The following is a 24816-nucleotide window of genomic DNA, read 5'->3' as shown; positions in this document are numbered from 1 at the left end:
TACTAAAGCTCGATCCCACAAGTTTAGTATTTGTGTTTCATTTCATTATATCTTAAATATTTTTATACTTAAGACTTTAAAATTTTCTTTTTTTAATTATTTATTTTAAACGTTTATTTTTGAGAAAGAGAGAGAAACAGAGCATGAGCGGGGGAGGGGCAGAGAGAGAGTGAGACACAGAATCTGAAGCAGGCTCCAGGTCTAAGCTGTCAGCACAGAGCCCGACACGGGGTTCAGACTCATGAGCTACAAGATCATGACCTGAGTCAAAGTCGCACGCTTAACCAACTGAGCCACCCAGGTGCCCTGAAAAAAATTTCCTTTTAAACCCAAGATTATTTACTGGTGTTAAAATTTTAGTTTCCAAACATTAGCTACTCTTTTATTGTCTGTAGTTTTATTTATTTAAAAAAAATTTTTTTTTAATGTTTATTTTTGAGAGAGAGAGAGTGTGTATGCACAAGTAGGGGAGGGGCAGAGAGAGAGGGAGACACAGAAACTGAAGCAGGCTCCAAGCTCTGAGCTGTCAGCACAGAGCCCGATGGGGGGCTTGAACTCACGAACTGTGACATCATGACCTGAGCTGAAGTCGGACGCTTAACTGACTGAGCCACCCAGGCACCCTGTAGTTTTATTGTAGAGCCTCTGTTCACTATATTCTTTTGGATAAAATTGGTATTTCTTTTACAAACTAATGCAGGAGTTGGCAAACTGTGACTCAATGGCTAAATAAGAGTTCATTGCCATCTGTTTTTATAATACATCCTGCAAGCTAAAGTGGTTTTTACACTTCCAAATAGTATTAAAAAAAATCGAAAGATTACTATCTTTCATCCCAATGTTTATAGCAGCACTATCAACAATAGCCAAAGTATGGAAAGAGCCCAAATGTCCATTGATGGATGAATAGATAAAGAAGATGTGGTATATATATACAATGGAGTATTACTCAGCAATCAAAAAGAATGAAATCTTGCCATTTGCAACTACATGGATGGAACTAGAGGGTATTATGCTAAGTGAAATTAGTCAGAGAAAGATAAAAATCATATGATTTCACTCCTATGAGTACTTTAAGAGACAAAACAGATGAACATAAGGGAAGGGAAACAAAAATAATATAAAAACAGGGAGGGGGACAGAACAGAAGAGACTCATAAATATGGAGAACAAACAGGGTTACTGGAGGGGTTGTGGGAGGGGAATGGGCTAAATGGATAAGGGGCACTAAGGAATCTACTCCTGAAATCATTGTTTCACTATATGCTAACTAATTTGGATGTAAATTTGAAATAAATAAAAAAGAACAAAGATTACTATCTTGTGACAGGTGAAAAATTGGTAAGATTTGAGTCTCAGTATTTGTAAATAACTTTTCATTGAAACACAGCCATGTTGTGTTTTGTCTATGGTTGCTTTTGTGTAGTTGTGGCAGAGACTCTATGGCCTGTAAAGCCTAAAATGCTTAATATTTGGCTCTTTATAAATACAGTTTGCCAAGCTGATACAGTATCCTTTTTGTAAGTGTATATTCTTAGGTGGATGTCTGGTTTTGCAGTAAGTGTATCTGTTAGTTCAAGGTATTAATTGTATTATTTGTTTTTTTCTGGTCATATGTCATATGTTTTGTTGGTTTCTTTTTAAGTTTATTTATTTATTTATTTAGAGAGAGAGTAAGAGCGAGCCGGGGAGGGGCAGAGAGAGAATCCCAAGTAGGCTCCACACTGTCAGCACAGATCCTGATGCGGTGCTCAAACTCACAAACTGCGAGATCGTGACCTGAGCTGAAATCAAGAGTTAGATGCTTAACTGAGCCACCCAGGCACCCCTGTTCTATTGATTTCTAATAGGAATGTGACATTTCAACTCAACTGTTGATTTATCCTTTTTTCCTTATTATATTTCATCATAATAATTATGATCCAGAACTTTAGTCTTGGGTTATACATACTTTCTCATTTTCTCTAGAACTCAACTTTTTTTTTTTTTTCCATAACAGTTTAAACTTCAAGGTATCTGATGACTTTTGTTTTTTAGGTCTCTTGTATCATCTCTTAGATTTGTTTTTCAATTGCTTGAGTACTTTTTTCCAATAGGTTTATAACATGTATCTTTGTGTGGCAAATTTAGTAAGGCTTTGTATCTCTGAGAATATTTTTAGAAAAGAACAATTTAAAAAGCTTTCTTCTAACTTGTCCTGTCACTGACACCTTTGGGTTCTCAACTGCAGTCTGTAGCTTGCTCGTCTCCACATTATGTACTAAATGAAAATGGGACAGTGTTTATAATTTTTTGGACAAATACTTTTTTTAATGTTTGTTTATTTTTGAGAGACAGAGACAGAGCGTGAGCAGGGGAGGGGCAGAGGGAGAGGGAGACAGAGAACCTGAAGCAGGCTCCAGGCACTGCGCTGTGAACACAGAGCCTGTTTCAGGGCTCGAATGCACAATGCATGAGATCATGACTTGAGCCAAAGTTGGATGCGCAACCAACTGAGCCACCCATCGCTCCTGGACAAGTAATTTTTAACCCAGAATTCTTTTACTAAGTCAAATGATTATTTACGAGGCTACAACTATGAGGATAGAATTTTCAGACATGCATGGACCCAGAAAGTTTGCCTTCTGTTTACCATCATTTAGGTGGTTACTTAAGGATATACTGTGGCAAAATGATAAAGTAAACTAAAGACAATGAAGACAGAAGTTGAAGAAAAAGTTGAGCCAACCCAGAAGTGTAAAAGGAAGGCTCGGGTTAACAGTTGTTCAGAAGGCCTAGAAAGGCACTCTAGATTGAAGCAGGGGGAAGTAGGATTTAAGGAAGGAGATTTTGGGAAGAAAAATGGGGACTGGATTGAATGATTGGTATCTTCACAATCCTGTGAGGAAAATAAAGGCATTTAAAAATAATCATGGAGAGCAAAAAAGGAAAGAAAATCATGATCTGACTATAAGCCAAATTAGAATGCGGCATGGTGTTAAGATATTGAATGTAACAAAGAATCCATTTGATCTTGATTTTAGGAATAGTTTTTTTCAAGTGGTCCTTAGGTTGTAACATTAGACTATAAAGTAGAAAGTGAAGTGTGGTAAGGATTATGTTTCCTTGAACAGTATTTACATAGTCATGAAAATGTAAATGCTGTTTATTGATTTTTCAGCTTTGAGTCAAACTTTGGGCAGGACATGATTGGTGGAAGCCTAGAATGCTGTTGTTGCAGGGCAGAATGTAACAACTATAACAAGATGAAAGTGAAGCTGGCAGAGGGAGGGAAGGAGAGAACAGATTACTTGTGCTAACAGCTTTATCTTTCACAGTAGAGAATCAAGAGGTTGTCAAATTGGCAAAATAAGGACTAAAACTATAAGGTTACTATTTAAGATTTAAAGGTAACTTATATAAGAATTAAAATTAATAGTATATATTTTACACATTAAGAAGGCAAGAAAAGTGGGAAGTTTAAGAGATAAATTTTTAAGTTTTCATATTAGAGGTCAGTTGGTTTATTTTTAAAGTTGGTAACTCAGAAGTAGTGGTATAACTATTATCTAGGGTTATGAGGATGTCCATTAGAATAACTGAGAGCTGTTTAAAGATTAGGATTAGGTTGGAGAGATTTGCTTTATCATATAAACTTGTTTGTAATACTTGTTATAGAACATGAATTTGATGAAAATAAAAGTTCATAAATAAAAGTTAAAAGAACAGAAGTAATTCAACAAAAATAAATTTAATTATGTTTACATAGAGAACTTTCATTTGCAGTGTTGTTTTAGTCTTCCCCCAAAGGTAACAGTTTTATTAGTTTTATAATTTACACTTACAGTATCTTATATGCATATAAAGGCAGATATACATATTTTTCTTCCTCCTCCAATATCAAAGGCAGAACATTTATATACATTGTTCTACACTTTGATTTTCTCACTAAAGTGTAGGGAATCTTCCTCAGAATTCCCCCCATTCTAATTTTTTAACGGGTATAACATATTTTGTGGATATAGAAGTTAATTAACATTAGGCCCTTTAATGATGGACTCATGTTATTTCCAGTATTGTGCTATAATAAACTATTCCTCATGAATAATCTTCAGATTCTTTTTCTATATTTTAGGGAGAGAGTATGTGAGTTGGGAGAAAGGCAGAAGGAGAGAGAGAGAATCTTAAGCAGGCTCCACACACAGCGCTGAACCCAATATGGGGCTCAATCCCACGACCCTGGAATCATGACCTAAGCTTCACTTAGAAAGTAGTGGAGTTAGGATTTGAATCCGGAGGGTATGCTTTTATAGCCTGTGCTGTTCAACGCATTTAACCCTACAGCACTGTGTCCTGTCTTTGATCTTAGTGGAGGCAGCACAGAGCCTCTGGTTTCTCCCCTTTCACATTCATGACTAATGCGATAGTAGCAGCAATGACCATGGAAATAGAACCTGAACTAAAGAAGTGTGTCTGGGTTCCAGCCTTACCAGAGAGCTACAAGAAAAATCAAGATCTGTTTGGCCATTTGGGCTTGGCAAATGTACGGAAAATAGTTAATGTAGCAGGCCGAAGACTGCTATCCTTGGAAAGGCTGCTTGTAAGGTTGGCCCTTGGCTAGAATCCTGGCTGGTAAACAGTTCCCTACATTGATATAACTTATCCTTAAATGATAAGAGTGGCTTATTGTTCCTAGAACGTTTGTGTAAATGATATGGTTTATACTTTCTGGAATTTTTGGTACATGCTGGACAGAGGGTGTCTGTGTGACCCAGCTCCCAATAAAAGCCCTGGGCAGTGAATCTCTAATGACCTTCCCTGGTTATCACATTCCACATGTGTTATCACAGTTCATTGCTGGAGGAATTAAGTATGTGTGGCTCCATTGGGAGGGAACTCTTGGAAGCTTCCTCTAGGTGTCCTCCAGATTTTGCCCCATATGCCTTTCTCTTTTGTCTACTTTGTTTGGTATCCTTATAATAAGTCTTAGCTGTGAACACAACTTTCTGCCAAGTCCTGTGAGTCCTTTTAGAGAATTACTGAACCTGGAGTTGGTCTTGAGGCTAATTTTACACTTCAACATTACAATGTTTGTTGTGATTTGGGCAATAGGGGTATGTGTATATATGTGAAGGTGGAGGTTGGAGGATCATAGAGAATGAATGAATGTATATGGAATTTGAGAGCTTTGTATCTTTGGGAGGTTAGCAGCAACAATAGTTGAGACTCACACCAGAGAGTTTCCTTCTTCACATGCAGAGGGAATACTGGCAGATTAACAGTGCTTTGTGCTCAGTCACTATTGCAGACAGGAACTTCATTCAGCAGCTATATTGCTAGTGATGACATTTAGAGCAATAGCATCAACAATGAAGGAATAGTAGAAGCTGCAGAGAATCAACCTTTTAGACTAAGCTAGCAGTCCTCAGATTTTAGGATTTGTCATTAAGAGAGGACTCCTGCCTAAGAAAATGAGACATTTTCTTGAGAAGTTGCATGACAGTTTTGGGTGACAGAAGAAAGAGCCAAATCCATAATCATAGATTTTAACATCTCTCTCAATTGATAGAATAAGTAGACAGACATCAGCATTCTTTCTCCACCCCCCCCCCCCCCCCCCACCCTTCCCCCCCCCCCCCATATTAAAAAAAAAAAAAAAAAATGCATTTAATCCCTATCTTGCTAGGTGTCGGTATACAAGAAGTCCTTTATAAAAAGGAACTTTGCATATTTATTATAACATTAGACCAATTTTACAGAACAGGATACCAAACCTGTGATGTTACTGTAATCTAATACCTTAGATCAAACAGGTGGTAAGTGACAGATTCAAATAAAGGTTTGTTGGCAAAGCATATGATCTGAAGACCATCCTAAGTCCATATAATTTGGCTATTACACAGTTCAGAGGTGCTTGCAGATCACTAAATGATGCAAAAATAAATTTTATTTTTTTAAGAAATTTTAAATGTTTTGTTAACATTTTTGAGATGATAATATGGTAATGGTCTATAGTAGAACTGGCCAAAAATCCTCATGAAATGTGTTTAATTGAAAGATCCAGTTACAGAGCTTGAGACACATATTGGCAAAATTTTAAGAGTTGATTATTTTTCAAAATGAAAATAACTCCTTTCTCTCTGATTAATTAATATTTAAACATGACAGAAAAGCCAGATATGATAATCCCTGCTGACATTTAGGTAAACTTGCTCTTAGACTTTTACATACAGGCTCATGGTACATATGTATTTATTATTTATTTTTACAAAAATAGAAAATATGTATTATAACTAATGAACAGTGTTATATTAATTGGTATGCAGATTGATAAGTATTATTTCATCATTTTATTTATTTAAAACAATTTTTTTTTAGTGTTTGTTTATTTTTAAGAGAGCCCAAGTCAGGGAGGTGCAGAGAGAAGGGGACAGAGGATCCAAAGAGGGCTCTGTGCTGACAGTAGTGAGCCTGATGTGGGGCTTGAACTCATGAACTGCAAGATCATGACCTGAGCCAAAGTCAGAGGTTCAGCAAACTGAGCCACCCAAGTGCCACATGTTTCATCATTTTAATAACCATCTAATATTTCATTGCATGGATATATTGTAACTCATTTAACTAATCTCTTATTATGAACATAGTGATGAGTTAATGTTTTTGGCAGTTCAGTGGAGCAATTAAAAGCATGAACTCTGAAATTGCCCTACATGGGTTTGAATATTTTTTTTTTAATTTGTTTTAATGTTTATTTATGAGAGAGAGAGACAGACAGAGCATGAGTGGGGGAGGGGCAGAGAGAGAGGGAGACCCAGAGTCTGAAGCAAGCTCCAGGCAGAGTCCAACATGGGGCTCAGACTCACAAATCAAGAGATCACGACCTGAGCCATAGTCAACACTTACGACTGAGCCACCCAGGCACCCTGGTTTGAATCCTTATTTGCACTTTATTTGTACTCTTTATTTGTACTATGATTTGTCTGAGTTACATAACTCATTTGTGCCTTAGTTTCTTCATTCCCAGAATGGTGTTATCTTTCCACCTCTGTTCTGAGAAATCTAAGAAATTGTTAGGTTTTGTTTACAAATGTATGAGGAGAGGAAAGTTGTAATGATTGGGTTAATAAAAAAACTTGCAAGTGTATATATATTTCAGAAAATAGGTGTCAATATAAGTATTACTACTGCTAGGGCAATAAATAATATTAAGTATGACAACTAGCCAAAACCCAGACCTTTGTTATTTTTATGACTCCTTTGTTAGAAATAGCATTTGTAAACAGTTTCATGACCAGAGTTGTGTCTTTTTCAGCGGCTATAATGGAAGAGAGAACATTTTTTCCTTGCCTTGCTGAGATTTCTTTTACATGTGTTTATAAAGGCTTGTGGTTTCAAAGTTATGCAGTAATATTTCATTAGTTATCACCGTGAGGGAAAAAAGGTAATTGAAAGAGGCTCAAAAGTTAAAATGCAGAAAGGAAAAGGGTAGAACTAGTATTTTTAACCAATTATATATGACATAATATTTTGAACCAGTTGGTCACCATAATAATATTGAATGATTAGAATTTTGTGAGGATTTGATATTTCATTGATTCTCAGGCACAGTTTTTTATTAACATTTCTGACATCAGGGTGCATCCATACGTTGATAGCGTATTAGTTGATAGTGACAATTTTTAATTGGCAGTACTTTTTCTTTTAAGGTGTTAGATAAAGTTTTGGGTCTTAAAATTAAAGGCTTCTTAGATTACATGAAATATGTATGCTAGAGCGCATAGAACACTATGTGGTGTGTAGTATGTAATCAGTAAGTGTCCTTGTTTTTATTTTGCTCTTGTTAAGGATGATTACATGCAGCTGGTCTCCAATTATGATGGTTTGACTTAAGATTTTTCAACTTTATGATGACATGAAAGCGATATGCATTCTGTAGAAACCATACTTTGAAGTTTGAACTTTTCTTGGGCTAGTGATAAGCAGTGCGAAACTCTTAAGATGCCTTGCAGCTGCTGCAGCAAAGAGCTGCAGCTCCCTGTTAGCCGTGCAATCACAAGGTTAAACAGTTGATACAGTTAAAACCATTCTGTACTCATTCATACAGGCATTCTCTTTTTCACTTTCAGTATAGTATTCAATAAATTACATGAATTATCCAACTCTTTATTATAAAATAGACTTTGTGTTAGATGATTTTGCCCCACTGTTGGCTGTGTAAAGTGTTCTTGCCCCACTGTAGGCTACGTAATTGTTCTGAGCGCGTTGAAGGTAAGCGAGGCGAGGCTAGGATGTTCAGTAGGTTGGGTGTATTAAATGCATTTTTGACTCAGGTTATCTTTATGATGGATTTATCAGGACGTAACCTCATTCATAAGTTGAGGAAGGTCTATATACATATCTTTGTATATGGTTGTAATGTAAAGTAAGGTCTAGATGTGGAATAAATAGATCAAAAGGTTGGCATAACATACTAAAGGAGAAATTTGTTTATTATACTCTAGAGGAACAGATATGTAGGATGAAAAATAAACCAGGCCTAGATTGTTTTTAAATTTTTATTTATTTTAGAGAGAGAGAGAGTATGAGCAGGGGAGGGACAGAGATAGAGAGGGAGAGAGGGAATCCCAAGCAGGCGCCAGGCTCAGCAACCATGAGATGGTGATGTGACGCTCAACTGACTGAGCCCCTCACATGCCGATTTTAATTGTACCATTTACCCTCTAACGTATGTTAAATGACATAACCTGATTTTTATAGTTTCTTTGAAGGATGAGAATTAGAGAATATGAATATAATCTTAAAAATGTCTGTAGACTAACCACAGGGCAAGAATATTTTACAGTGTTAGCTATTTGGGACAGCCAGGACTTTTCTACTTCTTTTTTTCTCTTCCCTTCCACATTTAATTCATTAGCAAATCTTTCCAAATATATTCACACTCCAGCCATTCTCCGCAGTAACTGGCGCTCTTTTGGCCCCTTATCTGGATTGTCATTATAGTTTCCTAACTAGAGAAACTAGAGTTTCTGCTTCCCTCTTTGTGTTATTACAGACTGTTCTCAACACAGTAGCCAGAGTGATCTTGTAAGAAGTAAATCAGATCATATTATTCCTCTGTTCAAAAGTCTGTGTCCTTCATTTCACACAATAACATTTTTTAGAATTGCCTTCAAGGCCACACATATTATGACACGCCCTCCTAATCTCTATTTGTTTTCCCTTTGCTCACTTTGTTGCAGTAACAGTTGCTTCCTCAGAGTTTTCTAGAACATGCAAAGCATTCTAGTCAGTTTCCTCTGCCTATAACATTCTTCCTTCAGATAACTACATAGCTTACTCCTTACCTCCTTTAACATTTTGCTTAAATGTCACTTTATCCTGTCTTTCCTTTACTGCCTATTTAAAATTGTAATCCTCTTCATCTCTGGCTGCTCCTTATCCTACATTTTAAAAACCACTTATGACTCTAAAACATATTACATAGTTTAATATTTTTGACTATCTGTTTCCTTCTGCAGGATTGTAAACTCCATGCATAAAGGGCAGGGTTTTTTCTTTGTCTTGAACATTGCTATAGCTTTATGTTTGTAGAATTTGCCCCATCGTTGTCTTTTTTACTCTCACTGTCCTAAAATCTCAATAGTGGTAGACTTGGAAAGGAAAATAGCACAAGAGAACAGTTTGGCAACTGTTTTTTGGGGGGTGGTAATTGTTTTTTAAGAATAATGTTAGCTCAGTTGGTTAAACGTCCGACTTTGACTCAGGTCATGATCTCACAGTTCATGAGTTCAAGCCCTGCATCGGGGCTCTGCCTTGACAGCTCTGAGCCTGGAGCCTGCTTCGGATTCTCTTGAGCTCGCTTGCGTGCGCGTTCTCTCTCTCTCTCTCTCTCTCTCTCTCTCTCTCTCTTCCTCTCTCTCAAAAATAAATAAATAAACATTAACCAAAAAAATATGTTTAGGTATAGTCACACATTTAGTAGATGATGAGTGTTAATGGGGCCACAGTATTTGGGAATATGATCTCCAAGTCATTTGCAAGGGTAGAGTTACCAATAATAGCTAGTGCCTTTGGGTTTTGGATGTGCTTTGAATAACAGGAGGCTGTGAAATGGTGAATGTTAACAAAAGGCTGAATTAGGAAAAAAATACTTGAAGTTACATACTGCCTCACAGTTAATCTGAAAGCCTCACTGAATATTGTTTGTTCTCTTCTCTGTGTAGTTTTTATTCATTTTTAAATTCCTTTTTAGACAAGAAAGTTTTGAACATAGGTGCCATGTAAAATGTTATAGTAGGTTCTGTGGAGGAAGATATAAAGGTGAGTAATCAGGAGATCATAATCAACAAGTGTATATACTATGATGAGACTTTACATAATATCACTTTTATTCCTGTTTACAGAAAAATGTATCCACAGGATTAACATGTGTTTCTGTTCTGGGAAGTGTTCATAGAGCCTCACTAAGACTATCTGTTAGAACTTTAAAAGGGGGGGCTAGCTTGGCTTCATGGTACGACTTGGATATTAATTTCAGTATTTAAGATTCTTTTGTTTAAAAAAAGTACTAGGATCATAGACAATTCCGAGATAATTTTGATAGCCATTTTTTTTTATGGTCATAGTATCTTGATAGGCTAAAACAAATGATATCTTATTCTTGAATTACGTGTGCATTTTTGATATGATCTGAAGATTAACTGTGAGTTAATGGTTTATTTTTCAGAATCTTCCTTACATGTTACTTTAGTGGCTGTTTCTCAGTTGTGTGGTTTGCTTTCTATCATAATAATATTGCTCTAATGCTAAATAAGACCACTCTCCATCAAATTTGATAATGAAACACTTTATTTGTGCTGCTAATTACAGTATTGTTTTGCTTTGTTGGTCCTGTATATTTCATTATTCTTCAATAGGAGAGAACTTCAGTAATTGGTACCAGAGGCAGTGAAGCTGATTGGTGTGTTGACTTAGCCAGAGAGCTAACAAGTCCAGAAAGCAACTGCTGCACTTACGTAAATTTACTGTGTGTTTCTAAGGAGACGGTTGAGCCAGTGTTTTCATGCAGCCCACCTTCTGTGATGTCTTCATTTGGCTTGTTAAAGCCTTTTGTGTAATGTTAATTTGTTTCTCTGTGGTACAGGGGTCTTCGTTCTGCTCATCTTCCACCCATCTCTTAAACCATCCTCTCTCATAGCAGTCATCCCTTGTGAGAGATCCTCAATTTGCCTAGTCTGCATCGCTCTTCCCTTACTTTAATGGAAAATTGCTTTTCAGACACTTAGGATATAAATATTAAGTATAATTTTCAGAAATTTGTTTTGTAGTGAAGTAATCTGTAATTATAGATGGTGATGTGTTTTCAGGAGAAAGAATTTATGTCTAGGAAAGAAAAGTTGGTTTTTAAAAGAAGGGAATGTTTAATACAGAACTAATTGTGTTTTTCTCCTCTTTTACAGAGCTTTACAAAGTAATATGGCTTTTGGGATTTGAGCTTTATAATATTAATAACCTTTGTTTTCTATAATTTGAAAATGAATTCTTGGGGAAAAGCTTAGTAAATTTTGATTATCAGAATACTTTTTCTGTGACTGAATTTTCAAATGTAAGCCCTTTTGTTCTCTTTGTCTTGTGTTTATCAGACCCCTATTAGGGTCAGAAAGTTACCATTTTTTTAAAAGCATCGTAACTATTTGAGAGATGTGTGGTTTATTTTATATGATAGTCAAACCTTTTTCTGATGTTAAACAGGATTTTCAGGTATGAAACTTTAGTATCAAATATTTTTTCTTTTGTGATAAAGTATAAAAATAAAAATAGTCATGGGGCTTCTGGGTGGTTCAGTTGGTTAAGCACCCAGCTATTGATCTTGGCTTGGGGTCTTGATCTCACAGTTTGTGGGTTTGAGCTCTGCATGGGGCTCTGTGCTGTCTGCTGCTTGGGATTTTCTTCCTCTCTCCCCCCCCCCCCTTTTCAAAAATAAAGAAAAAGAAAAATACATTAAAAAAATAAAACCAGTCATTCCAATACTGCACTCAACACTATAGTGTTTGCTTTACTTATAAGTTGCTCCTGTTATTCTTGAAAGATCTTGTAGAATTTTTAGACTTAAATATAATTTATTTATTTATTTTAATGTTTTTATTTTTGAGAGAGAGAGCGAGCGAGCAAGTGCGTGTAGGGCAGGGGCAGAGAGAGAGAGGGAGACATAGAATCTGAAGTGGGCTCCAGGCCCAGAGCAGTCAGCACAGAGCTTTGATGCAGGGCTCGAACACACAAATTGTAAGATCATGATGTAAGCTGAAGTTGGGCACTTAACTGACTAAGCCACCCAGGTGCCCCTTATATGTGTTTATTTTGAAGACTCTGCAGTGTTCATCATTTTTTTATTATGGCAGTTTATATTTTGTGTGGAAACATAGAGTGTGATAGTTAAGATGTTACATTAATTTATTTAAGGTGTCATATAAATTTAACTTAATTATTCTGGTTTTTCTATACTTGAATATTTAATCACATTTTTAGGTTAAATTTTTCTTTTATAGTTAGAAGTCCAAATGGTAATTCAGAGGTTAAGAATACAGTTTTTAAAAATCTGTTAAATGAATAGTTTTATTATATTTGATTGATTCATCATTTAACCTTGAGAGGAATTAGGCCAACTGCAAAGTTAGGGGACATAGTCCACAGAAGACTACCCTCACTTATAACACCAACTGTAAGTTCTGGGGGTTTCCCAAACCAATGCTGAGGTCCCATAATTTGCTAAAAGGATTTATGGAACTCAATGAAAGCTGTTATACTCATGGTTAGTGGTTATTACAGGGAAGGGGTATAGATTTAAGTCAGCCAAGGGAAGAAACACAAAGGGCAGAGTCTGGGGAAGTACCAAACACAGAGAGCATCCTTTGTCCTCTCTCTGTGGCATCAGGACACATTACTTGCCCATCATCAGTGTGTGGTAGTACTTATGGAGTATTGTCAAACAGGGAAGTTCACTTGTGCTTTAGTGATTAACTATATTTTTTTTATTGAGAAGCTCCTTTGTGTAGGCATAATTGATTGCCCTTGAGGCAGATCTCAGTCTTTAGGCATGAGCAAAAGCCCATATTTACCCTAAATTACATCGTTGATTTTTTTTGGTGTGGTCAGTCCCTTGTCAGTGACCTAAAGCCCTCAAGTTAAAAAAAAAAAAAAAAAAAAAAAAAGATACTTCTTTCAAGCGTGACCTTCCAGGACTTTAGAGATACTTCCCAGAAGGAGAGGGCAAAAGCCAGACCTCTAATTGGCAAAGTTAAATTCTTTCCTACACAAATTGTTAGCCAGACTCTGAGTAATACTAAAATGTTGTGGGAAAAAAATAAAATGAGGTGGTCATGTGCTAATTCTAACAATATTTGAAAGACCCCTATAGAAATAAAAATGCTTCTTCCTAGTCACGTGTAGTGTAGTAGTAACTTTAAGTTACTCTACATCGTTGAGTGGAAACTTGAGATTTCTTGCAGTCTTACTTTATGCTCACAAAGGACGAACTGTTTATTTCATTTCTGAATATTCATTTTGAATAGAATACAAAGACTGCAACAGTGTGGCAAAAGCTTATCAGTTATAAAAGGATTACACACAGGGGCATGGATTCATATTATAATGTTGCAGAATGTACTTAAGATAAAATGAATTATAAAAATAAAAAATCAGGCTGTTTAACATCTACAGATTTATCCTGAGATAATTGAATAAGTAAGCAAAGATGCTTACATAAGGATGGTTATAGTGAAAATTTTTACTTTTTTCTCTTAACAGATCTTACCAGTGTTCTGCAGGAAAAGTCCTAATGTCCAGGCAGATACATGCTTTATTCTTTCTCATCCTCAGAGGTTAATCATAAAATGGGACTTTATTAGCTCTCGTATGCAATCCTATACAAAGAATGTTTCAATTTTATTTATTAGAAATGGATTTATATTTTAAGAGTTTGTTACATAAAATGTGAAAAGTATTGCTTTCAGTTTTTAAGCATGTTTTATCAAAGCCAAGTCTTTCGTTAATTGTTTGCTGTTAGGATGGGGAGGTGATGTTTCTTTTTAAAACTTTAGAAAGTTTTCTTTATTGAAAGAATGTTACCTTTCACCTTTAGGAGATTGTTATCTAGTACTAATTACATTGAATACAAGTAACTACTGACATGTATAGCTTTTGAAAAGGACTGAGTAATCATTAGTGTTTATCTGCTAGTGTTTAGTGATACCTTATGTATTAGAAACATTAATCCTCAGAGGATGGTGATGATGGGTAGCATTATTATCCTCATTTTACAGATGAGTAAACAGCCTTAGATTAAATAACGTGTAGTATCATACAAAGGTAAATTTAAGATTGTGGAGTCTGTTCGAACCTAGATCTGGTCTACTCTAGAAGACTATTTTATTTTAGTCTTTTAAACCATTTCACTCTTATATTTCTGTGTTTATTAAAACATCTGTTTATAGTGGTCCTCAGGTGGGTACACATTAGAGCTTTGGAAATATACAGGTTCCGCCTTAGCCTAGACCTATTGGTTAAGAATCTTTGGGGTAGGACCTGCTATCTGGTGTTGATTTTAAACTGATTATATGGGATTCTCTCTTTCTCTCCCTTTGCCCCTCTCCCCCTATTTGAGCACATGCTCTTTCTCTCAAATAAAAACAATTTTTTTTAACTGGTTATATGATTATAATGTATAACCAAGGCAGAGAGTCATTACATATAATATACCTGACACTGTCCTATAGACCGTGGGGAAATACAATCAAGTGTAAGACACAATAATAGACTGAAAGTGGCTGAAAAAAAAAAAAAAAACTTTGCATACGTATTTGACAAAATGTGTGATATTGATAGCTATACATATAGGAAGAATACATTATGCAAGTGTACTAACATCCTAAAACATACGTACATTTTAATCCCGTAAGGCAATCAAAATTAAGCTCAGCCTCTTCATTTTGGGGAAAGGAAAATTTTCAAGGATGTGATAGTATTTACTTGTGATCATTACGTAGGAATGGATATGTAGTGAAGGGATAGTGTTTGAGGTGGGAGAATAGCATTACGAGGCAAGAATAAAGATAGTGTGTCTGGGGCAAATTACAAGACAGGAGTGTTACTGTGCGTAGGAGGAGGTCTGGGTTAGAAAGAGCTTTTAATGGCCATATAGTAAGTTTAGAATTGATTCAGTAAGCAACAGGGAATAATTTCATGTTAATGGTCGATTGGTGATTTACTTGTTAGGAAACCAGGTAACAGTTTATTGAATAAGATGGAAATAGAACTATGAGTAACTCAGTTCTCCCCAAATTGAAACTGAAATAGCTTGTGTGCATTAAGAAGACTGCAGGGAAGTTTTTGGATTCTTTGCTGTCAAACATTGTGTGGGGCCTTTGTTAACAGTCTGACACTTTTGCCAGTTGCATTTAAGTAATCTCATGTGCCTGCAAGGGAGGGCTTTCCTGAAAATTTTTTCTCTGTGGCTTTTGGATACTTAAAGTCCAGATTAAGAGTTGGTTCTTTGCAGTAGGTAACTTCTTTGGATGGTGGAAAGGTGTGTTTTGCACTTTTGGCTCTCCTCTTTGTCATGTCTGACTTTCACGACACTGCTTTATTCTTTTTTTTTCATCAATCTATCTTTTAAATCGTTTGGTAGAATTCTTACTTGCCTCTCCTTTGAGCTGTTATATCCCTTTGCATTTTATTTAGGAGAGGCTATTTTCTTAATTTTTTATTTTATTTTACAAAGTTCTTATTTGCTCATAATTTAAAGTTGTATACTTTTTCTGGTGTATGTTGTCTGGCTTTTGAGTCTTCCCTTCCTTTACCTTATGTACAGATTCCCATAAGGAACTCATAGGATTGTTTTTCTTTGAATGTTGCCTGTCTTTGAAGGGATGCCTTCTGGATCACCATTGTATGGAACAGTAGTGTGAGGCATGAACTCTGACAATGAGCTGTAGTAATTGACAGCTTGACCAGTCTTGTCTTATCCCTTCTTGAGGGCTGATTGAGCACAGGTGTTGGTGATGACTATTTTGAGCCAGCAAAAAGTCTCAAGTCAAGTAGGAATCCTCTGGCTTAGAATGATACATCTGTTTTGTTCTGTTTTGTTTTGTTTTTTATTTTTTATTTCAAAAAATTTTTTTAATGTTTTACTTATTTTTGAGATAGACAGTGTGAGTGGAGGAGGGGCAGAGAGAGGGAGACACAGAATATGAAGCAGGCTCCAGGCTCTGAGCTGTCAGCACAGAGCCCGATGTGGGGCTCAAACTCACAAACCGAGAGATCATGACCTGAGCCAAAGTCAGACACTCAACCGACTGAGCCACGCAGGCGCCCCTGTTTTGTTTTTTGTCTTAACTTTTTATTTGGGAAAAATTTCAAGATTCACAACAAATTGTAGAGATATTGTGGAGGGATCCTGTGTACCCTCCCAGGTTCCTCCAATGGTTACATTTTAATTACAGCACACTGTCAAAACAAAGACATTGATAAAGTGCCTGTTTATAATTGTTGCATTTTGTTGCATGTGTAGATTCATGTAACTATCATTACAGTCAAGATACAGAACTAATCTATCACCACAAAGGTCTCCCTTCTGGCATCCTTTAATTACCCACTACCTCCTCCCAACCATCTCTGCTCCCTCACAACTGTTGGTCTCTTTTCCATCTCTATAATTCTGTCATTTTGAGAATGTTGTATGAATAAAATCGTAGAACATGTGAATTTTTGTTTTGAGAATGTGATCTTTTGAGATTACTGTGTATGTTTCATTTTAAAGAAACCACCAAACAGTCCAGAGTGGCTGTACCGTTCCTATCTTCAGTGTATGAGAGATCCACTTTCTTCCACATCCTCACCTGCATTTGATATGTCACCTTTCCTTATTCTAATTGTTCTGGTAGGTGTGTGGTGATGGCTTAGTCTTACATTTTATTTGAAGTGCTCTCTGTGGTTTTAAAATTTGCATTTCTTGGGCAACCTGCGTGGCTCATTCGGTTGAGCGTCTGGCTCCTGATTTGGGGTCAGGTCATGATCCCAGGGTCATGGGATTGAGCCCTGCTTCAAGCTCTGTGCTGAGTGTTGGAGCCTTTAAGATTCTCTCTCCCCCTGTCCCCCGCTTGCGCGCTTTCCCTAAAAACAAACAAATAAAGTGCAAATACTGCACTTATTTTTTTTAAATTTCCATTTCCTTAATGTCTAATGATGTTGATATTTGATATTTTCATGTGTTTATAGGCCATTTGTATATCTTTGGAGAAATGTCTTTTCAAATGCTTTTTGCCTGTTTATTATTATTATTATTATTATTATTGGGTTATTTGTCTTTATTTAGTTTTTGCAAATATTTTCTCCCATTCTTTGGCTTGGTTTTTCATTCTTTTTCTTTTTAATGGTGTCTTTGAAGAATGAATACTTTTTATTTAAATTGCAGTTAACATAGCCTAATATTAGTTTCAGGTGTACAGTATAATGATCAGCATTGCCATACAGCACCCGTGCTCATCACAGGTGCACTCCTTAATCCCTGTTACCTGTTCAGCACAACCCCCCCCCCCCCTTCCACCCACCTTCTTCCTGGTAATCATCCATTTGTTCTCTATAGTTAAGAGTCTGTTTCTTGGGTTGCCTCTCTCTCTTTTTTTTCCCCCCTTTGGTCATGTGTTTTGTTTCTTAAGTTCCACACATGAGTGAAATCATATGGTATTTATCTTTGGCTGACTTATTTCGCTTAGCATAATACTCTGGCTCCACCTGTGTCATGGCAAATGGCAAGATTTCATTCTTTTTTATGGCCAAATAATATTGCATTGTATATATATGCAACATCTTTATCGATTCATTAGTTGATGGACACTTGGGCTGTTTCCATAATTTGGCTATTGTAGGTAATGCTACTATAAACATTGAGGTGCATGTATCCCTTTGAATTAGTATTTTTGTATTCTTTGGTAAATACCTAGTAGTGCAATTGGTGGATTGTAGGGTAGTTCTATTTTTCAGTTTTTGAGGAACCTCCATACTCTGTTCCATGGTCACTGCACCAGTTCGCATTCCCACCAACAGTGCAAGAGGGGTCTCCTTTTTCCACATCCTTGCCAACACCTGTTATTTCTCGAGTTGTTGATTTTAGCCATTCTTACAGGTGTGAGGTGATATCTCATTGTAGTTTTGATTTGCTTTTCCCTCAGATAAGTAATGTTGAACATGTTTGCATGTGTCTGTTGGCCATCTATATGTCTTCTTTGGAAAAGTGTCTTCATATCTTCTGCCCATGTTTTAATTGGATTATTCATTTTGGGGGTGTTGAGTTGCATCAGTTCTTTATGTATTTTGGATACTAACCCTTTATTGTGTATGTCGTTTGCAGATATCTTCTCCCATTCCATTGGTTGCCTTTTAGTTTTGTTGATTGTTTCCTTTTCTGTGCAGAAGCTTTTTATTTTGTTGAAGTCTCAGTAATATATTTTTGCTTTTATCTCCCTTGCCACAGGAGAAATATCTAGAAGAAGTTGCTATGGCTGATGTCAAAGAAGTTAGGATTTTTATGGTTTCAGGTCTCATACTTAGGTCTTAAATCCATTTTGACTTTATTTTTATATATGGTGTAAGAAAGTGGTCCAGTTTCATTCTTTTGCATGTTGCTGTCCAATGTGTAATTTTGTTTTCACCATATTCTTGAACTCCATATAAATGCAGTAGTATGATACAGTATATATTCTTTTGTGAATGACTTCTTATGCTTGTGAGATTTATCTATGTTAGTGTATGGGGCAGTAATTCATTCTCAGTGGCATAAATCATCGAGTGCATTTACAACAATCTATCCATACTAGAGTTGATAACGTAGCTGTTTCCAATTTGATGAGTAGAAACAATGCTGATGAGAACATTCTCATGTGTTTAGGTGCACATAAGCATGAACTGTCCTGAGTGTATTCATAGGAATAGAATACATAAGGTTTGTAGGATAGTCATATATTCAACATTAGTATATTGGGTCAGTTTTCCAAAGTTGTGCCAACTTGCACTCCCACTAGCAATATACTAGTTCTGATGTTCCACATTGTTATCAACTCTTGATATTGTCAGTCTTTTTTAATATCTAATATTTTATTATGGTTTTAACTTACATTTCCCTGATGACCAGTGAGGTTAAGCATCTTTTCATATGTCTATTGGATATGGTTTTAGTCATTTAGATATAGCTTAGATATAACATTTGTTTCTCATTCACTTATAGTGGTTGGTGGCTGTTTTGAAGCTGTATGTGTTCTTTTTCTGGGAATCAGGTTGAAAGAACAGCCCGTATTTAAGGGGGAAAGAGGAAAAAATTAGCAGAAACTAGTAATATCTTTTGAAGCTTCTGCTTGGATTTAGTATGGGTCATGTCTATTCATATTTCATAGGCCAGAGCATATTGTAAAACTGCTCAGTGTCAGTGGGTGAGGGAAGTATTCTCCCACAGGAGACATGGCAAGTTATGTCACCATGGATGGGGGTGAAAAATCCTTTCACAGGAAAAAGGGAAGGCACAAATACTCTGGAACACAAGTAAAGTCTACCACTTTGTTAGGTGCCTATGGAACTCTTTTGTTGTTTTCTTTTATTTGGACTTTCTTAGTGATTGCTAGTGAGGATTTTTTTTTCTCCTTTTTTCTCTTTCTTAGTAAGTTCTGGATATAAAATTTGTTGGTTATGTGTATTGCAGATATTTTCTCCCACTCTGTTACTTGCCTTTTAAATCTCCTAATGTCTCTTATTAAATAAAATTCTTAAAAAAAAAAAAAAAACCTGACATACAGCATTAGTTCCAGATGTACAACATAATAATTTGACATTGTGTATATTGTAAATAAAATTAATTTCAATGTCGTCAAGTTTATCAGTATTTTTCCTTCATAATTGTGCTTTTGTTTCTTGTTTAAGAAATCTTTCTCTACTCCAAAATTATGAAAATACTCTTCTGTTATCTTTCTGGAAGTTGAGATTGTCCTTTTTATTTCATCTTATGTGCTTATTTAATTTCTTCTTGTCCCAAGCTGTCTGTATAAACTCGTGAAGAACGAAAGGGAATAATTTCCAGATGTTTAATACAAGAATTGTTTAAGTAATTGTATTTCTGTTATGCAAACACATCAGTGCTTTGCCTTTCTTTAGCAAAGGCTGAAGTTGTTTCCTACAATGGTACTCAACACCTAAACATTAAACATATTTTGGAGCATAATTACTATTCTGATATTTGTAGGATAGTTTAAGGATTAAGTTTTATCATCCAGTAGACCAAAATATTTGATCTTCAAAATTGACCAGGTTAAACAAACAGTAACATTGGAAATTGGTTGATTTTAACTTTGTACATGGCATTTATTGTCCATTGTAAATGTAAACTTTTAAATCTTGGTAATAGATCTTACAGTTAAAATGAGAAGGCTTGTCTGACTTGTCTTTTTGCATTGACAGTTCAGCTTGCAGTTGGTCAAAACTCTCATCAGCAGAAAAGAGTAAATTATTTAAACAGTAGTTGTTTAAGAATTAGTACACATTAAAGATCATTCTGAAGATTAATGGATAAAAAAATCACCAATTATAAAGGGTTTCAGCTATCACCAAATATAGAAGTAAATTGCATCTTTGTGTTCAACTTTAAAAAACACATAGGAAAAAATATATGAATAAAAAATGAAAAATAAAAAAATATGTAGGTATCAAGTCAGGATTCTTAACAGGTGCTACACCAATTATTTCCACATGAATACTTAAGAATATACTAAAAAAAATTTAACATATTTTAAAATACTAAGTATATTTAAAATATACCAAATATACCTTAAAATAAATTACAGAAAAAATTTCAGGACGCAACCCCTAAGTATGGTTTTTGGTACTTCAAATGAAACATCTGAAGATTGGGTTTGTTCAAAAAGGGATGAAGGATTATGTCCCCAATTATATGATAGCAGGTTGGCTTTTTTTTTTTGGTATATATAACTAACAACCATGTGGATATGCAGTAATTTTTTTTCTGTGAAATTCACTTCTCCAACCTTTAAATTTTGTGATTCTTGAGGATTTCCCTTTAAAGGCCTTGATATTCAAACAGAAGTAATAATATTAACTTTTAATATTTTTAGTAGTAAATGTGGACCATTATCCAAGACTTGTTTTATTAACAATATTGCCCTTGCTTTTCAGCGGGGATCTGATGAGCTTCTTTCTTCTGATGTCATTGACGGACCCTTTACCATGAACAATTCTACTTCTACAGGTGTGTATGGTGAGTTTTCGTTTTTTCAGAATCTAGAATGTTTTCTTTCCATGAGTTTCAAAAAATTTTTTTCTTCGTTTGCTCATCTGAACATTTATTGAAATGCCATTATTTATAACAAAAACACTTATTGCAGTAAAGTTCAGTAAACATTTATTGCGGTAAAATTTATTGTAGGAAAGTTCACATAGATGAAGTTAGCAGTTGTGGCCCTTAAATTTTAACTTGTGTCTAATTCGGTAATTCCTTTTTTGATTGATGTTCTTTGTGTTACATAATTGTGATAAAACTGTCAATATGTTGGTGACCCAGAACAATTGAGTAAAAGAGCTGGATTTAAAAGCTTGTGTTTAATGATGATTTAGAATAATAGAAGTATTAAAACTGTAAGTTTACATGATTTTAAAAAATTGGAACATAATTTACATTCCATAAGTTACCACATTGTTTAAAAATACATGTTCTTAAAATTTAGGGACTGTGAAATTAACTGGAAGAGTGCAATACAGGAGGGAGGGTGAACAGTTAAGAGGCTATTGCTGTATAGGATTTCCCAGTTAGGGATGGTAATTAGTACTATAGCACTAGCAGTTGTAATGGAGAGAATTAGAGAATTCACAGAAGGTGAAATTGAAAGTAACTGGTGATTAATTGAATATTTGGATAAGGGATTCCATTGATGATTTATTTCCAGGTTTTGGACTTGGATAATTAGATAGATGAGTGGTGGTGCCATTCATATAGAAACTGTAGGAAGAACAGAGTTGGGTAATATGGCAGGTTCTGATGTTTATATATTGAATTTGAAGTTCCTCTGCAACATCCACATGGAAATGTTGGGTAGTCATTGGGTTCTTCCCAACATCACAAGAGAAATTTGGAAGTTAGTATCATCCACAGTTTAAAAGGCTTGAGAGTGGAGAGTGTCAGAAAAGGCAAGATTTTTATCCAAATGTTTTTGGAGATATAGAAGCAGGAATGAGTGAACCTCACTTTCCAGACCCTCAGCCACATGGTGTTTGGGAGAGTGAACAGCTTTTATGTGAGAACTCTATAAGAGAAGAAGGTTAGTTTCAGTTGAGGGAAAAGATAGAAAGAAAATTCACTGAAGAGATTAAGAATGTCTAGGAATTGGTTAACCATGGTACATTGCTCTAGAGGACTAAATGGATAGATTTTACGGGCAGGACAGCAGCAGAGGATTTGTTCACGTAGAAGTGTGAACAGATAATATGAGCATGAGACTAAAGCAGCTTTCTCAAACTGGAGCTGGTGTCAGAGTCACCTGGAGGGCCTATTAAAGCATGGTTGCTGAGTCCATACCCAGAATTTCTAATAAAGTAGATCTGAGGTGGGTCCTAAGAATTTGCATTTCCACAAGTTCCCTGATAACAGTGATGCTACTGCGGAGCCACACTTTGAGAACTGCTGTATTAAGGAAATACTAGAACCTGATATTTCTAAACCTGATTATCCTCTTGGTGTAGGATGCTAAAAAAATGTCCTTATTCCTAGAGTTACAGTACACCTAGGGTGGGGCCCATATGTTTGTTCTTTTAAAAACAGGTCACTTTGTTTGTTTGGTCATGTTTATGAACTACCGGGATGGATGACCAGGAGGATTTTCATCCTGGTTGATTGATTACTTAGGGAAAAAAAAAATATGAAATGTGAGTTTAGCTGGCAACAAGAGTTTGTTGTGGTTTTGGCTTTTATGTTTTGAATTTCTTCTTATATCCCATTCCATTCTATGTTCAGCCCACCCTATTTAATAGCTATTTCTGCAAAGCTCTATAAATGGTAACTTCTCAGACTTTATGACTAAAAAATGTCTATTTCATTATCACTATTGAATGTTAGTTAGCTATTTAGAATTTTAGGTTGACAGTTACTTCTCTCTACACTTTGAAGGTATGATTCTGTTATTCTTTTAGCTTCTATTGTTGGGAAGTTTGTGAGCAGGCTTACTACTCTGTAGGTAAAATTACTTCTCTGTAGTTATTTTTAACATTTTTCTCTTTATTTTTGTTCATTGGTTTAGCTGTTTGTAGGTATGGATCACAGGTTTTCAAACCTGGATACTCACTAAAATAGCTTGGGAAGCTTTGAGGGAAACAAAGATACTTTGACCTACCCCACACCAATTCTAAAATCTCTGGGGGGTGTAGGTTTAGGCACTGTTTTTCTTTCTTTCTTTTTTTTTTTTTTTTTAAGCTTCTTAGGTGATAATCTAAGGTTCAGCCAGTATTAAGGACCATTGCTGGAGACTTAACTTTCATTTATCCTGTTTTGGAGTGACCCAGCTCTTCACAGAACTGCCTCCTGTGGGCACCTGGGTGGCTCTGACTTCATTTTGGCTCAGATCATGATCTCTCTCTCTCTCTCTCTCTCTCTCTCTCAAAATAAATAAAATTAACCTAAAAAAAAAAAAAAAAGAATCAGCTCCTTCTGTAACTCCAGTTAGACATGTATAAGACCCATTTCATTCAGTCCTGTATTTGTTTTAACCTCTTATATTGTCATGTCTTTTTCCTTGAGGTCCTGTATTTTGGATAATTTTTTTTAAATGTTTTTCTGATTCACTCGTTCTCTGTTCAACTTTGTCTAGTGTACTGTTTAATTCTTCTGTTGAATATTTGCTTATATTCTAGTGTTTTTCCTTGTGTGAGTAATAGTTTTTAGCTGAATTGTTTTTTCTTCTGTGAGAATCTCTAAGGTGTTTTGTGGTTTGCTCTGCTAGATTTTATAAGGTACCACCAGCCCCTACATCTTCTAACGTATATGTTAATTTATTACCTTGGAGATTCTTAAGCCAGAGAGGAAGAGAAAATTCAGAATGTAAATTCCTGAACAGAGATAGGCTTCCTTTTTAAATGTTTCTGGTAGATGGGAAATTTCTCCCCTTCCCTCGCCTACCCTTCTTTCCTTCCTTCCTTCCTTCCTTTTTTTCTTTCTTTCTTTCTTTCTTTCTTCCTTTCTTTCTTTTTATGGGAAATTTCTAATTTTAGTTTGCTTTTGCTGAGAGGTTTGGCTGTTGACACCTGGAAATTTTACCTTTTTTTTTTTTTTGAGGTCACTTACAAAAATATTTTTATGATATTTGATCTAATATTTGCAAACTTCAAAAAACTTTAAAATTTCAAGATTTTGGTGTTCCATTCCATGACTATATTCTAATTGATTTTGAACAAATTTGGAGAGAAAGGCTTTACTGCTCATTTACAAAGGAGTTTAATCCCTGTGTAAGGTGATTTTTTTGGTTTTTTTTTGCTTTTAGTTTTTAGTTTTGAGAGAGCATGAACAAGGGAGGGGCGGGGGGGAGGGGAGACAGAGGAATTGAAGCATGCTCTGCACTGACAGCAGCAAGCCCAGTGTGGGGCTTGAACTCACGAACTGTGAGATCATGACCTGAGCTGAAGTTGGATGCTCAGCTGACTGAGCCACCTAGTGCCCCAGGTATTTTTTTAAAAATACAAAAAATTTTTTTATTTTATTTTTTATTTTTTAAAGTTTACATCCAAATTAGCATATCGTGA

General features: G+C 35.6%; 1 protein-coding gene across 10 annotated transcripts in view; it reads left to right on the top strand.

Moving 5' to 3' along the window:
- The window catches only part of PTBP3 (polypyrimidine tract binding protein 3), a 128231-nt gene that overhangs the window by 16348 nt on the left and 87067 nt on the right, over nt 1-24816 (top strand). For 6 of the 10 annotated variants that reach the window (XR_007459121.1, XM_049636263.1, XM_049636239.1 and 3 more), the window contains one exon: nt 21208-21289. Coding sequence is in view for 8 of the 10 variants with exons in the window: in XM_049636239.1 (XP_049492196.1) it covers nt 21208-21289 (82 nt within the window). In the remaining 2 variants the exon portion in view is untranslated. Of the gene's footprint in view, nt 1-21207; nt 21290-24816 lie in introns of those variants that run through there. The other 4 variants (XM_049636277.1, XM_049636253.1, XM_049636285.1 and 1 more) reach the window with 1 other exon arrangement.

This window comes from Panthera uncia, chromosome D4 (genome assembly GCF_023721935.1).
Source record: "Panthera uncia isolate 11264 chromosome D4, Puncia_PCG_1.0, whole genome shotgun sequence".
Lineage (NCBI taxonomy): Eukaryota > Metazoa > Chordata > Mammalia > Carnivora > Felidae > Panthera > Panthera uncia.
This window is presented reverse-complemented; position numbering and strand designations above follow the sequence as displayed.